Source organism: Aquarana catesbeiana, linkage group LG08 (genome assembly GCF_042186555.1).
Source record: "Aquarana catesbeiana isolate 2022-GZ linkage group LG08, ASM4218655v1, whole genome shotgun sequence".
In the NCBI taxonomy this organism is placed as follows: domain Eukaryota; kingdom Metazoa; phylum Chordata; class Amphibia; order Anura; family Ranidae; genus Aquarana; species Aquarana catesbeiana.
The window spans coordinates 266,454,625-266,466,717 of NC_133331.1; the positions used below are offsets into that span (position 1 = coordinate 266,454,625).

At 44.6% G+C, this 12,093-nt stretch overlaps 1 protein-coding gene across 1 annotated transcript in view; it reads left to right on the plus strand.

Annotated features, from left to right (window-relative positions):
* The window catches only part of LOC141106409 (cobalamin binding intrinsic factor-like), a 68,292-nt gene that overhangs the window by 50,301 nt on the left and 5,898 nt on the right, over positions 1-12,093 (plus strand). Inside the window, exon 6 of the mRNA XM_073597176.1 lies at positions 8,116-8,299. Within this exon, the coding sequence (XP_073453277.1) occupies positions 8,116-8,299 (184 nt within the window). The remainder of the gene's footprint in view (positions 1-8,115; positions 8,300-12,093) is intronic.

Sequence of the window (12,093 nt, forward strand, 5' to 3'; positions counted from 1 at the left end):
GATTGGCACTGGCAGGTGGCATTGATTGGCACTGACAGGTGGCACTGATTGGTACTGACTGAGGAGAGGGAGTTTCACACTAAGGCCCATATTGACGCTTAGTGAAACTGTGTGTGACACCGTCATGTAATGTAACTTCATGTAGCGAGAGACCAGCTGTCAAAAATTAAGCGTTGATATCGGGGGGTGGGCGGGACCCAGCAGCTACTAAACACGAGCCAATGGGATGGGATCTGGGCGGGCTGCTATGTGTATGTGGCCCCACCCCCTTTCTTAAGCAGCCCAATCATTGGCTGGTGTTTGATAGCTGCTGGGTCCCGCCCACCCAGGGTCCCGCCCACCCCCCACATCACCGCTGAATTTTGACAGCTGGTCTCTCTCTGATGTCAAGGGGTGGGTGGGACCCAGGGTGGGCGGTACCTGTGGTGGGTGGGACCCAGCAGTTATCAAACACCAGCCAATGATTGGGCTGCTTAAGAAAGTGGGCATGCCACATACACGTAGATCCAGCCACCCACCCAGATCCCATCCCATTGGCTGGTGTTTGATAGCTGCTGGGTCACGCCCACCCAGACATCAACGCTTAATTTTGATAGCTGGTCTCTCTCTGCATGAAGTTACATTACATTGTCACAGTACATTACAGTGTCACACACTCAGTGGCTCTTACAAGCAGAACGATCTGCTCTGTGTGAAACTGTCTCACAGGCAGCAGGGGCTGCACACTCATTGAATGCAGCCGTCCACAGCAGTCCCACAGGCCACCCCTCTTAAAATGTCGCCTGGGACCATGGCCCACTGGGTCCCATGGTAGGGCCGGCCCTGCATGTTACACCCGTAATATACAATTTGAAAACAACCCTGCCATGCGGGGCTGCACCCACACAGCCATGCCATTTATTTGCAGTTTCCTGTGACGAATAGACAAGTACAGTCAGCCATTGTGTCTTATAGCTTATAGTTCTCAACAAACTTCGAGGGCACTTGTGAGTGCTTTTGTAGTTCATTGATCTTCCTGCTCGTAGCTGCCTGCCCGACAGTTATCCTGAGAGTCTGCAGAAGCCTGACATTGCACCCGTAATCAGCAGATCCCAGGTACAATGCTCTGCAGGCTCCTTAGAAAAATAATAAATGCACATTTGTTTACCTGCAAAAATTTTAATAATGCTTAAAGTGAAACAATAAAAGTGAAATATTCCTTTAAATATCATACCTGGGGGGTGTCTATAGTATGCATGTAAAGTGGCGCATTTTTCACGTGTTTAGAACAGTCCCTGCACAAAATGTCATTTCTAAAGGAATAAAAGTCATTTAAAACTGCTTGCGGCTGTAATGCAATGTTGCCCCCCCCCAGCCCATTACCAGGCCCTTTGGGTCTGGTATGGATATTAAGGGGAACCCTGCACCCAAATAAAAAAAAAGTGTGGGGCCCACAGGCCCTATATACTCTGAACATCAGCAGTATACAGGCGGTCCTCGGGTTACAAACAAGATAGGGACTGTAGGTTTGTTCTTAAGTTGAATCTGTTTGTAATTTGGAACAGGCACATTTTGTAAGTGTAGCTCCAGCCAAAAAATCTATTTTTAAGCTTTTTGGAAAACATAGGGAAGGATTATCATCACCCCTGTAACATTTGTTTTGCTGTCTGTGGCCCTGTTCAGAAGATTTCACCTCACTTTCTGTCCCACTGAAATTGGATTTAGAAAATTTTGGGTTATTAGGGAAACAAGGGTTGGTGATAAAGCATGAGTGGAGACACCTTTTTCCCATATTAACTCTTACAGGAGAGAATTTCCCTTCCTAGGGGTAGATTTCCTCTCACTTCCTGTTGTTTCCCTTCGTTTGTAAGTAGGAGTTGTTTGTAAGTTGGATGTTTGAAAATAGGGGACTGCCTGTATATACTATATGGCCTGCCCTATACACTCTGTGGAAAATTGGGCCTTAGGCTGGGGCCGAATTTCTTTTGATGGTCTAGCAACTGGGGTAGGGAAATTTGCCTGCTAAAATCCGATGTTGGTGTACCACTAGCAGATTGGCCGCAAGTACTTGGGACACCTATTTCTATACCTTCATTCCTCTCAGTGCAGGTTTCTGAGAGGACTGGAGGTATAGTGGGGTTGGAGATTCCAGCTGATGAGGAGCAAGAAGAGGTCCACCTTGTTCTTTGATGTGGGTATTTTAAATGCTGTTGCCAATGGACTGCATGGGAGGTCATCATATGTCTGGTCAAGCATATGGTGCCCAAGCAGCTGCTGTCTTGGCCACGCTTGATACGCTTCAGACATATGTTGCAAACAGCAACGGTGTGATCAAAAAAGGCCCACACCAAAGAACTTTTCAAAATATGCTGGGAGTCAGCAGCGCCCTGCACCTGGTTAGCTCTGTGGTGTGATGCAATAGGGTGGCTGCCCCTAAGCTGCCCCCTGGAGGGCATCCTGCCTCATTGGAGATGTGCCTCCTCCTCTCTTCTATCAGGCACCCAAGTAGAGTCAGTGACCTCATCATCCCCTCCCTCCTCCTCACTGGAACAAACTTGGCAGTATGCTGCAGCTCAGGGAACATGACTGCCAGTTTCTTGACCTTCTTGGGCACCCCCTCTCTCTAGACTCACCTTACTCCCATCCTCAACCTGGGTACCATCATCGGAGTCTTCAAATTGCTGCGCATCCTCCTGCAGCATGTCCCCGACACTGTGGTCGAATAGTTCGGGGGACTCCTCCGTGTACGATGGTGGGGCTAGGGATGGAGTGACTGTTGACATGGAGCCAATGGAATAGGCTGCTTTGGCAGCTGCATTGGCAGGCAAACTACTCTGAGCCTGGGTGACAGAGGATGAGGAGGATGAGGAGGGATTTTTTATCCATTCCACCAGCTCTTCTGCATGTTGTGGCTCAATAACATGGCCAGCTGCAGAAAAAAAGGACAAGCGTGCCCAATGGCCACGTGCTGAGGATGCACCGTATCCACAACCAGCACTGTCGACTGTAGACACAGAGCCTGCTTGCCCTCTTTTAGTGGCCTGTGAGCCTCTGCCTCTCCTTGGTGGCCTTCTGGACATGCTGTAAATTTTGTTTAGCAAAACCACACTACACTACTGTATTGTAGTAAGTAGTAGCAAGTGCACTAGGGGTGCACAATACTGTGTACACCAACAGAAGTGTAATAACAACTATGGGTGCACTGTATGTATTGTGTACACCACCAGAAATGTAGTAGTAAGTACACTAGGGGTGCACTGTACTGTGTACACCAACAGAAGCGTAGTAACAACTATGGGTGTACTGTATGTATTGTTTACTCTGTACACCACCAGAAAAGTAGTAGAAACTGCACTAGGGGTGTACGCTACTGTGTAAACCAACAAAGGTGTAATAACAACTATGGGTGTACTGTATGTATTGTGTACTGTGTACACCACCAGAAAAGTAGTAGCCACTGCACTAGGGGTGCACGGTACTGTGTACACCAACAGAAGTGTAATAACAACTATGGGTGTACTGTATATATTGTGTACACCACCAGAAAAGTAGTAGCAACTGCACTAGGGGTGCACGGTACTGTGTACACCAACAGAAGTGTAATAACAACTATGGGTGCACTGTATGTATTGTGTACACCACCAGGAAAGTAGTAGCAACTGCACTAGGGGTGCACGGTACTGTGTACACCAACAGAAGTTTAAAGGGGTTGTAAAGGTAAAAATTTTTTCACCTTAATGCATTCTATGCATTAAGGTGAAAAAACTTCTGACAGAACCGCCGCCCCCAGCCCCCCCGTTTTACTTACCTGACGCCTCGAAAGTCAGCTTCGCGTTCCCGACATCTGTTCCTCCGCTCACCCTGGCCGCTGATTGGCTGCAGTGGATGGATTGAAAGCAGCGCAGCCATTGGCTCGCGCTGCTGTCAATCACATCCGATGACGCGGCGCGCCGGGGGCGGGGCCGAGTGATACAGCGAGCGGCTATAGCCGCCGGCTGTATCACGGGAGCGCGCCCGCAAGCACTCACCACCGTGCGAGGGAGCTCGCATTAAGGTGGTGAATGCTTGCGGGGAGGAGCTGAAACAGCCACCGAGGGACCCCAGAAGACGAGGTTCGGGGCCACTCTGTGCAGAACGAGCTGCACAGTGAAGGTAAGTATAACATGTTTGTTATTTTAAAAAAAAAAAAAAACACCTTTACAAACGCTTTAACCCTTTCATTACTAAGCCAATTTCTGACATTTAGTGTTTACAAGTTAAAATCCATATTTTTTTCTAGAAAATTACTTAGAACCCCCAAACATTATATATATATATATTTTTAGCAGAGAATCTAGAGAATAAAATGGCGATTGCAATATTTTATGTCACACGGTATTTGTGCAGCGGTGTTTTAAACACAACTTTTTGGGAAAAGGGAAACTTTCATGAATTTTTAAAAAACAAAACAGTATAGTTATCCCAATTTTTTTGTATAATGTGAAAGATGATGTTACGCCGAGTAAATAGATACCAAACATGCCACGCTTTATAATTGCACGCACTCGTGGAATAGCGACAAACTATGGTACCTAAAAATCTCCATAGGCAACGCTTTAAATTTTTTTTTACGGTTACCAGGTTAGAGTTACAGAGGAGGTCTAATGCTAGAATTATTGCTTTCGCTCTGAAGATCACGGGGATACCTCACATGTGTGATTTGAACACCGTTTACATATGCGGGCGTGACTTCCGTATGCGTTTTCTTTGCTGGGCGAGCTCGCGGGGACGGGGGCGCTTTAAAAAATGTTTTTATTTTATTTATTTTTATATTATTAAATTGTGTTTTTAAAAAAAAAAAAATTGTGATCACTTTTATTGCTGTCACAAGGGATGTAAACATCCCTTGTGACAGTAATAGGTGGTGACAGGTACTCTTTTGGAGGGATCGGGCGTCTAAAAGACCTCCAATCCCTCCTTTGCACTTCAAAGTATTCAGATCGCCAAAAACGGCGATTCTGAATACTGTATATTTTTTTAAATCTGGCGCCATTGGCAGCCGAGCAAACAGGAAGTGACGTTGTGATGTCACTTCTGTGCTTACATTCAGAAGACTGGAACAAAGCCATTTCCAGCTTCGTGCCAGTCTGTCTCTAGCCACTGGAAGTAGCGTATCGAGGATCGGGTCTTCCGGTGAGATGGGAGGCCTGGTCAAAGCGGCGGGAGGGGGGACGTCCCCTCCTGCTCCTCCGGGATAACAATCAAGCGGCTTTTAGCCGCATCGGTTGTTATCCCTGGAAAGCCGATCGCCCGCTCTAAAAAACAGCACCGGGATGATGCCTGCAGCTGCGGGCATCATGTCGGTATAACCCCTGAAAGCTCAGGCCGCATATCTGCATACGCTCGGCGGGAAGGGGTTAATAACAACTATGGGTGCACTGTATGTATTGTGTACACCACCAGGAAAGTAGTAGCAACTGCACTAAGGGTGCACAGTACTGTGTACACCAACAGAAGTGTAATAACAACTATGGGTGCACTGTATGTATTGTGTACTGTGTACACCACCAGAAAAGTAGTAGCAACTGCTCCAGGGGTGCACGGTACTGTGTACACCAACAGAAATGTAATAACAACTATGGGTGTACTGTATGTATTGTGTACACTACCATGAAAGTAGTAGCAACTGCACTAGGGGTGCACGGTACTGTGTACACCAACAGAAGTTTAATAACAACTATGGGTGTACTGTATTGTGTACACCACCAGAAAAGTGGTAGCAACTGCACCAGGAGTGCACGGTATTGTGTACACCACCAGAAGTCTAATAGAAACTATAGGTGCACTGTATGTATTGTATACTGTGTACACCACCAGAAAAGTAGTAGCAACTGCGCTAGGGGTGCACAGTACTGTGTACAGTGCACCAACAGAAGTGTAATAGCAACTATGGGTGTACTGCATTGTGTACACCACCAGAAACGTAGTAGCAACTGCACTAGGGGTGCACGGTACTGTGTACACCAACAGAAGTGTAATAACAACTATGGGTGTACTGTGTACACCACCAGAAAAGTAGTAGAAACTGCACTATGGGTGCACTGTATTGTGTACTGTGTACACCACCTGAAGTATATTAGAAAAAGTACACCAGGAATATATATACGAGACTGTCTGTATATATATATTAAATACACTGCAGCTAACTGAATAACCTGCCTGTCTGAAGTATATTAGAAAAAGTAGACCAGCAATGGCCTCCAGTGAGAAATTGCTAAACTGGATACAGTGGATATATATATATATATATATATATATATATATATATATATATATATATATATATATATATATATTAAATACACTGCAGCTAACTGAATAACCTGCCTGCCTGAAGTATATTAGAAAAAGTACACCTGGAAAAAAACCTGCAATCAGATATAGCTAAACCTGATATAGTGGATATATATATAAGAGACTGTCTGTATGTATATATTAAATACACTGCAGCTAACTGAATAACCTGCCTGCCTGCTCAATCTAAATGACACTCTCTCTCCGTTCACGCCAACAACACACTACACGGGGCCGACATGCAGAAAGCCTTATATAGTGTGAGGCGTGGACTTAGTCCCCCTGAGCCATGATTGGCAAAAGGCACCCTGCTTTTGGCCAATTATGGCTCTCTTAGCTGAAGGCGTTGGGATTGGCCAAAGCATGCAGGTCATGGTGCATGCTTTGGCCAATCATCATACAGTAATGCACTGCGCTGCTTGAATTTGGCACGAACGGCCCCTTTCACACTGGGGCGGGAGGTGCGTCGGTGGTAAAGTGCCACTATTATTAGCGGCACTTTACCGTTGTTTTTGCGGCGGTATTCAGCCACTAGCAGGGCGGTTTTACCCAGTGTGAAAGGGGTCTAATAGAGTGAAGTGGACTCGAAGAGTAGGGTGAACGTATTTTAAAAAGTTTTCACTCAGTATACCACCATGGCCAAAAGTTTTGAGAATAACACAAATATTCATTTTCACAAAGTCTGCTGCTTCATTTTTTTTTAGATCTTTTTGTCAGGTGTTAATAAGGTATACTGAAGTATATTTACAAGTATTTCATAAGTGTCAAAAGCTTTTATTGACAATTACATTAAGTTTATGCAAAGAGTCAATTTTTGCAGTTCTTTATCAAAACCTCTGCAATTCGCACTGGCGTGCTGTCAATTAAAATTAGTGGGAGTTTTTTTGTTCACCAGCCTCTTGAGGATTCCTAACCACGGACCCAAAATTTCGATGTTTTGTTCCCCAAGCCACCTAGTTATCACTTTTTCCTTATGGTAAGGTGCTCCATCATGCTGAAAAAGGCATTGTTCGTTACCAAACTGTTCTTGGATGGTTGAGAGAAGTTGCTCTAAGAGGATGTTTTTGTACCATTCTTTACACCATGTGTGTTCTTAGGAAAAACTGTGAGTGAGCTCATTTCTTTGGCTGAGAAGCAACCCCACAGATGAATGGTCTCAGGATGCTTTACTTTTGGCATGACACAGGACTGATGGTAGTGCTCACCTTTTCTTCTCCAGACAAGGTTTTTTCCGGATACCACAAACAATAAGAAAGGGGATTCATCAGACAAAATGACTTTACCCCAGTCCTCAGCAGTCCAATCCCTGTACCTTATGCAAAATATCAGTCTGTCCCTGATGTTTTTCCTGGAGAAAAGTGGCTTCTTTGCTGCCCTTTTGGACACCACGCCATCCTTCTAAAAGTCTTCTCCTCAATGTGCGTGCAGATGTACTCACACCTGCCTGCTGCCATTCCTGAGTAAGCTCTGCACTGGTGGTGTCCCAATCCTGCAGCTGAATCAACTGTAGGAGACGATCTTGGCGTTTGCTGGACTTTCTTGGGCCCCCTGAAGCCTTCTTCACAAATGTAGTGTAAATGTTTTTATTGGATTAAGTTAATGTTCATGGCAAAGAGGGACTTTGCAATTCATCTGATCACTCTTCATAACTTTCTGGAGTATATGCAAATTCCATCATAAAACTGAGGCAGCAAACTTGCAGTGAAAATTAATATTTGTGTCACTCTCAAAACTTTTGGCCATGGCTGTAGATATAGCAGTGCATGCTTTTAGTTTAAAATCATGTGTCTCCTGTTTTTTTAGGCTTTGCTGGCTGCAGAGAAGGATTTTTTAATAAGCTGGGATTGTTCTGGAACAATACAAAAAGTGCTTGACCTAATACCCAAGAAGACATTCTCCTTGCCCATCGCTGCTGCCCAGGTGCTGCCTTTCCTGTGGGGTACAAGCTATGTCTCTGTGAAGCATCTGCCATGTCCAGAAGATGATGGTAATTCATTTATTTTATTTAGTAGCAAAGCACTGAATCACATACATCAAATCCTAAAGTAATATTCTTCATGGAATCCAAAACAATAAAAAAGTACCTCTTGAATGCCCCCCCCAAATTAGTCAGATCAGCATATGCATAGACAGGTACGAGACAGACCAGATCGGCTAGCAGACTTTAACAGAATGGTGGCCGTCTGCACACAGAGCCTGACTTCCTGTTGTATAAATGTAAATGAGATGGGTAAAAAGATGGCTTCAGCTCCTGTTCTTTACCTGTAGAGAACAACACGTTTCACCCTTTTGGGGCTTAATCGTAAAATAAAAGGGTGAAACAGATCTGAGGAGTTTACTACAGCTTGAGAACAGGAGCTGAAGCCATCTTTTACCCATCTCATTCACATTTATGCAACAGGGAGTTGGTGTCTGTGGGCAAAGAGCCACCATTTTGTTGAATTCTCCATGGAATGCTACACATTTTCACTGCATCACTTTTTACCATTAGATGATGCCATTAGTTTTTTTAAACAATGTCTACTATAGTATAAAAAAAAATAATGGCTACAAAAATGTACATTGAAAAGTTAATGAGACTCTATTCATTTACTTTATTGGGTTGGCACATGGTTCTTGGTGCTTGGTCCTTTAATGGCATCTTTTGTTTTGTTGGTGCCATGTCAGGGCATGCTTAGTTTGAATGGTATGGGCACAAAGCATGAGTTTTTAGCAATACAATGCAAACGACCAGATAGGGACCTTCAGTGGGGTGGCAGTGGCTGCTTCTACAGTGTTCGCCAGAGCAAGAGGTAAGGGGAAATATTTCAATGGATACACTTGCTCCAATTTAAACTGGTTAAAGCAGTAGTAAACCACCGGCGATTTTTTATTTATTTTTTGCATCACATACTAGCAGATTATGTCAAACTTACCTTAGAATGAAGCCCTTGCAGCGGCAAGCTTTCACCGCTGACAGGGCTTCCATTGCTTCGACCAGTTTTTCTTCCGGGTTTGTGGACTCCCACTGCATGAGTGGCCAGAGCCGCAATGACGTTGCTCCCGCACATGCAAGCGGGAGTTGCTGTATACAGCACAGGACTCTGATGGAACAGCCCCGGTGGCCGTTCCTTTAGAGCCGATGCGCCAGGTGATGTCACTGGCTGCATGTACAGTAAATATCCCCTAAACGGCGCACGTTTACCTATAGGTAGGCCTTATAATGCAGGTATGGGAATTTACTCCCACTTTAGGGGAATACTCTTTAATTTGGACAACTTTCCTCTTTTATGAAGAAAAGGGCTACGCTCCAATGACGTTGCCAAAGCTCAGCAACTTTATTGAAAGACAGCACCCTACATCCTACATCCTGGGTCTGCTTCTCTAATACGTTTCACCCATCTGGGCTTAGATATGGGGCAGACAAGGGGATGGACGTTTATATACACCACATTAATGTTCAATTAGGCAATCGTTAGAAACTTTTAAATGGACAAAACATGTTTTAATGCTGATTTGTGGACATTGGTTTATAATGTTGATACCTACCTTAAACCATGATAAGAATAGCAATTTATTTTTCATAAATGTAATAATAAGAGGCATAACTATTTCATATTTCAAATATCCAATCAAATTCAGTAGGTTTTTACCCCCCATAAATTATGATAGTAGGTTTAGTGACATTTTACAATTGTTGATTTAAAGGATCAGTCCACCCAAAGCTCATTTCATTTCGTAGATGCTAGAGAATTACACTACTACCTGGCAGTCTCTCCTATCTCCTGGAGTGTCCAAGTTTCTGGGTACGCAGACCTGCTGTGCCCATTAGAATTCACTAACCCTGCTGGATTTTATATTGATTTTATAATATTTAGAATGTAACAGAAGAAGCTAAAAGTGGTCAAGCAAAACTCCCAGGTGGACAGGAACTGAGCTGAGAATTATGAGAGGGAGATGTTACTTTTGGAGTACCCAAGACCTAAGCCAGCAGCTGACTCAGCCCACGACTCTACCACCACTTCTAGGTGGATTGGCCCTTTAACCCTTTCGCTGCCAGAGCCGTTTTTGCGTTTTTTTGCACACATGATTAAAAAATCATTTTAGGCCTGAAGGTTACACAAAACCCCAAACATTATGTATTTTCTGAAAGCAGACACCCTAGAGAATAAAAAAACGATAGTTCCATTTTTTTATGTCACATTATATTACCGCAAAGGTCTAGGAAACGCAATATTTCAGTAAAAAACACACTAATGTGAATTTTAGGGTGAACAAACGCAAAAAATGACCCAAATTTTTGGTAAAATATAAAAGACGTGGTTGCGCCCAGTAAATAGATACCCAACATGCCAAACCTTTAATTTTTTTTGCACCTGTGAAATGGCGTCAAACTTCAGTACCCTATATTTTCTATAGGCAACGCTTCAAAAGCCCCCTATAGGTATCAGTTTAGTGTTACGGAGGAGGTCTGGTGTTAGAATTATTGCTCTCACTCCGGCATACACGGCAATATGTAACATGTGTATCGTAATTGACATTTTCATGTTTGTGCATGTGTATATGTGGGGGTGGGGGGGCCTCAAATATTTTTTTGGGGGGGGGTTTCATTTTCAAAAGATTTATTGAAAAGCAGTAGATTACATCTTATGGCCACCCACCATTACACATTGAGACAGAGCCTAGAACAAACAGGGCTAGTCAACTGAATAAACAAATATCATTCAACAACATTTATTCCCCAAACTACGGAATGTTCCTGAGTTTCAGGTGAACAGGGGTAAAAACCTATAAGTGCACTTAAGTCGGTCGTCGGTCCTGACACCCCATATGGGTTCACACTGTCAGGGGTCGACTGGCTCGAAAGATAGAATAAGTGCTCTTTGGAGGTCAGAACTGGTCTCGGAGCTCAGAAATACCAGCAGAGAGTCCAAAGGTGAGTAATATGCATACTTCCGCTATAATCTCGTCTGAACAGAGAGTTTCCTTCAGAGATTATCGCAAATGCTTGTGAGTTCCTGCAACTGTGATAATGGTGAAGGCCAGGGGTGTTGATAGGTCTACAAAAGATCTGGGGCTAGAGCCCATAGCAGCGTAGTAAAGAAAGTCATACGCTTGGGCGGGCATACACATGTATATACAGTAATATACGTGTTTGTGTATATATATATCCCCAAAGAGCCCCCCACTTACATCAGGGTCCACAGAGAGCCCCCTTACATCAGGGTCCCCAGAGAGTCCCCCCTTACATCAGGGTCCCCAGAGAGTCCCCCCTTACATCAGGGTCCCCGGAGAGCCCCCCTTATATCAGAGAGCCTCCCCCTTTCATCAGGGTACCCAGAGGGCCCCCCATTTACATCAGGGTTCCCAGAGAGCCCCTCTTACATTAGGGTCCCCAGAGAGCCTCCCGCTTAAATCTGGGTCCTTAGAGAGCCTCTGCCTTAAAATCAGGGACCCCAGAGAGCCTCTCCCTTGCATCAGGGTCCCCAGAGAGCCCCCCACTTACATAAGGGTCCCCAGAGAGCCTCCCCTCCCCTTTGGGGACCCCTGCAGAAACTCTGGACTATTGGCCCCAGATTCGGGGCTATAGCCCCAAAAGCCACCCCCTAGCAACGTCCCTGGTGAAGGCGCATACTCTAATTCAAGATTGTTAGAGCAAACACTCTTGCTATCTTAAACTTTATGATAATAACAGAAAAGTGTAGGGGGGAGAAGAGAGTAGAGGAGAGAGAGGGTTCGGGAGAGGGGTGTCAGTTTAAAAAACTTGAGAGCTTGTTCATGTCGCATTGACTCCAGGGATAA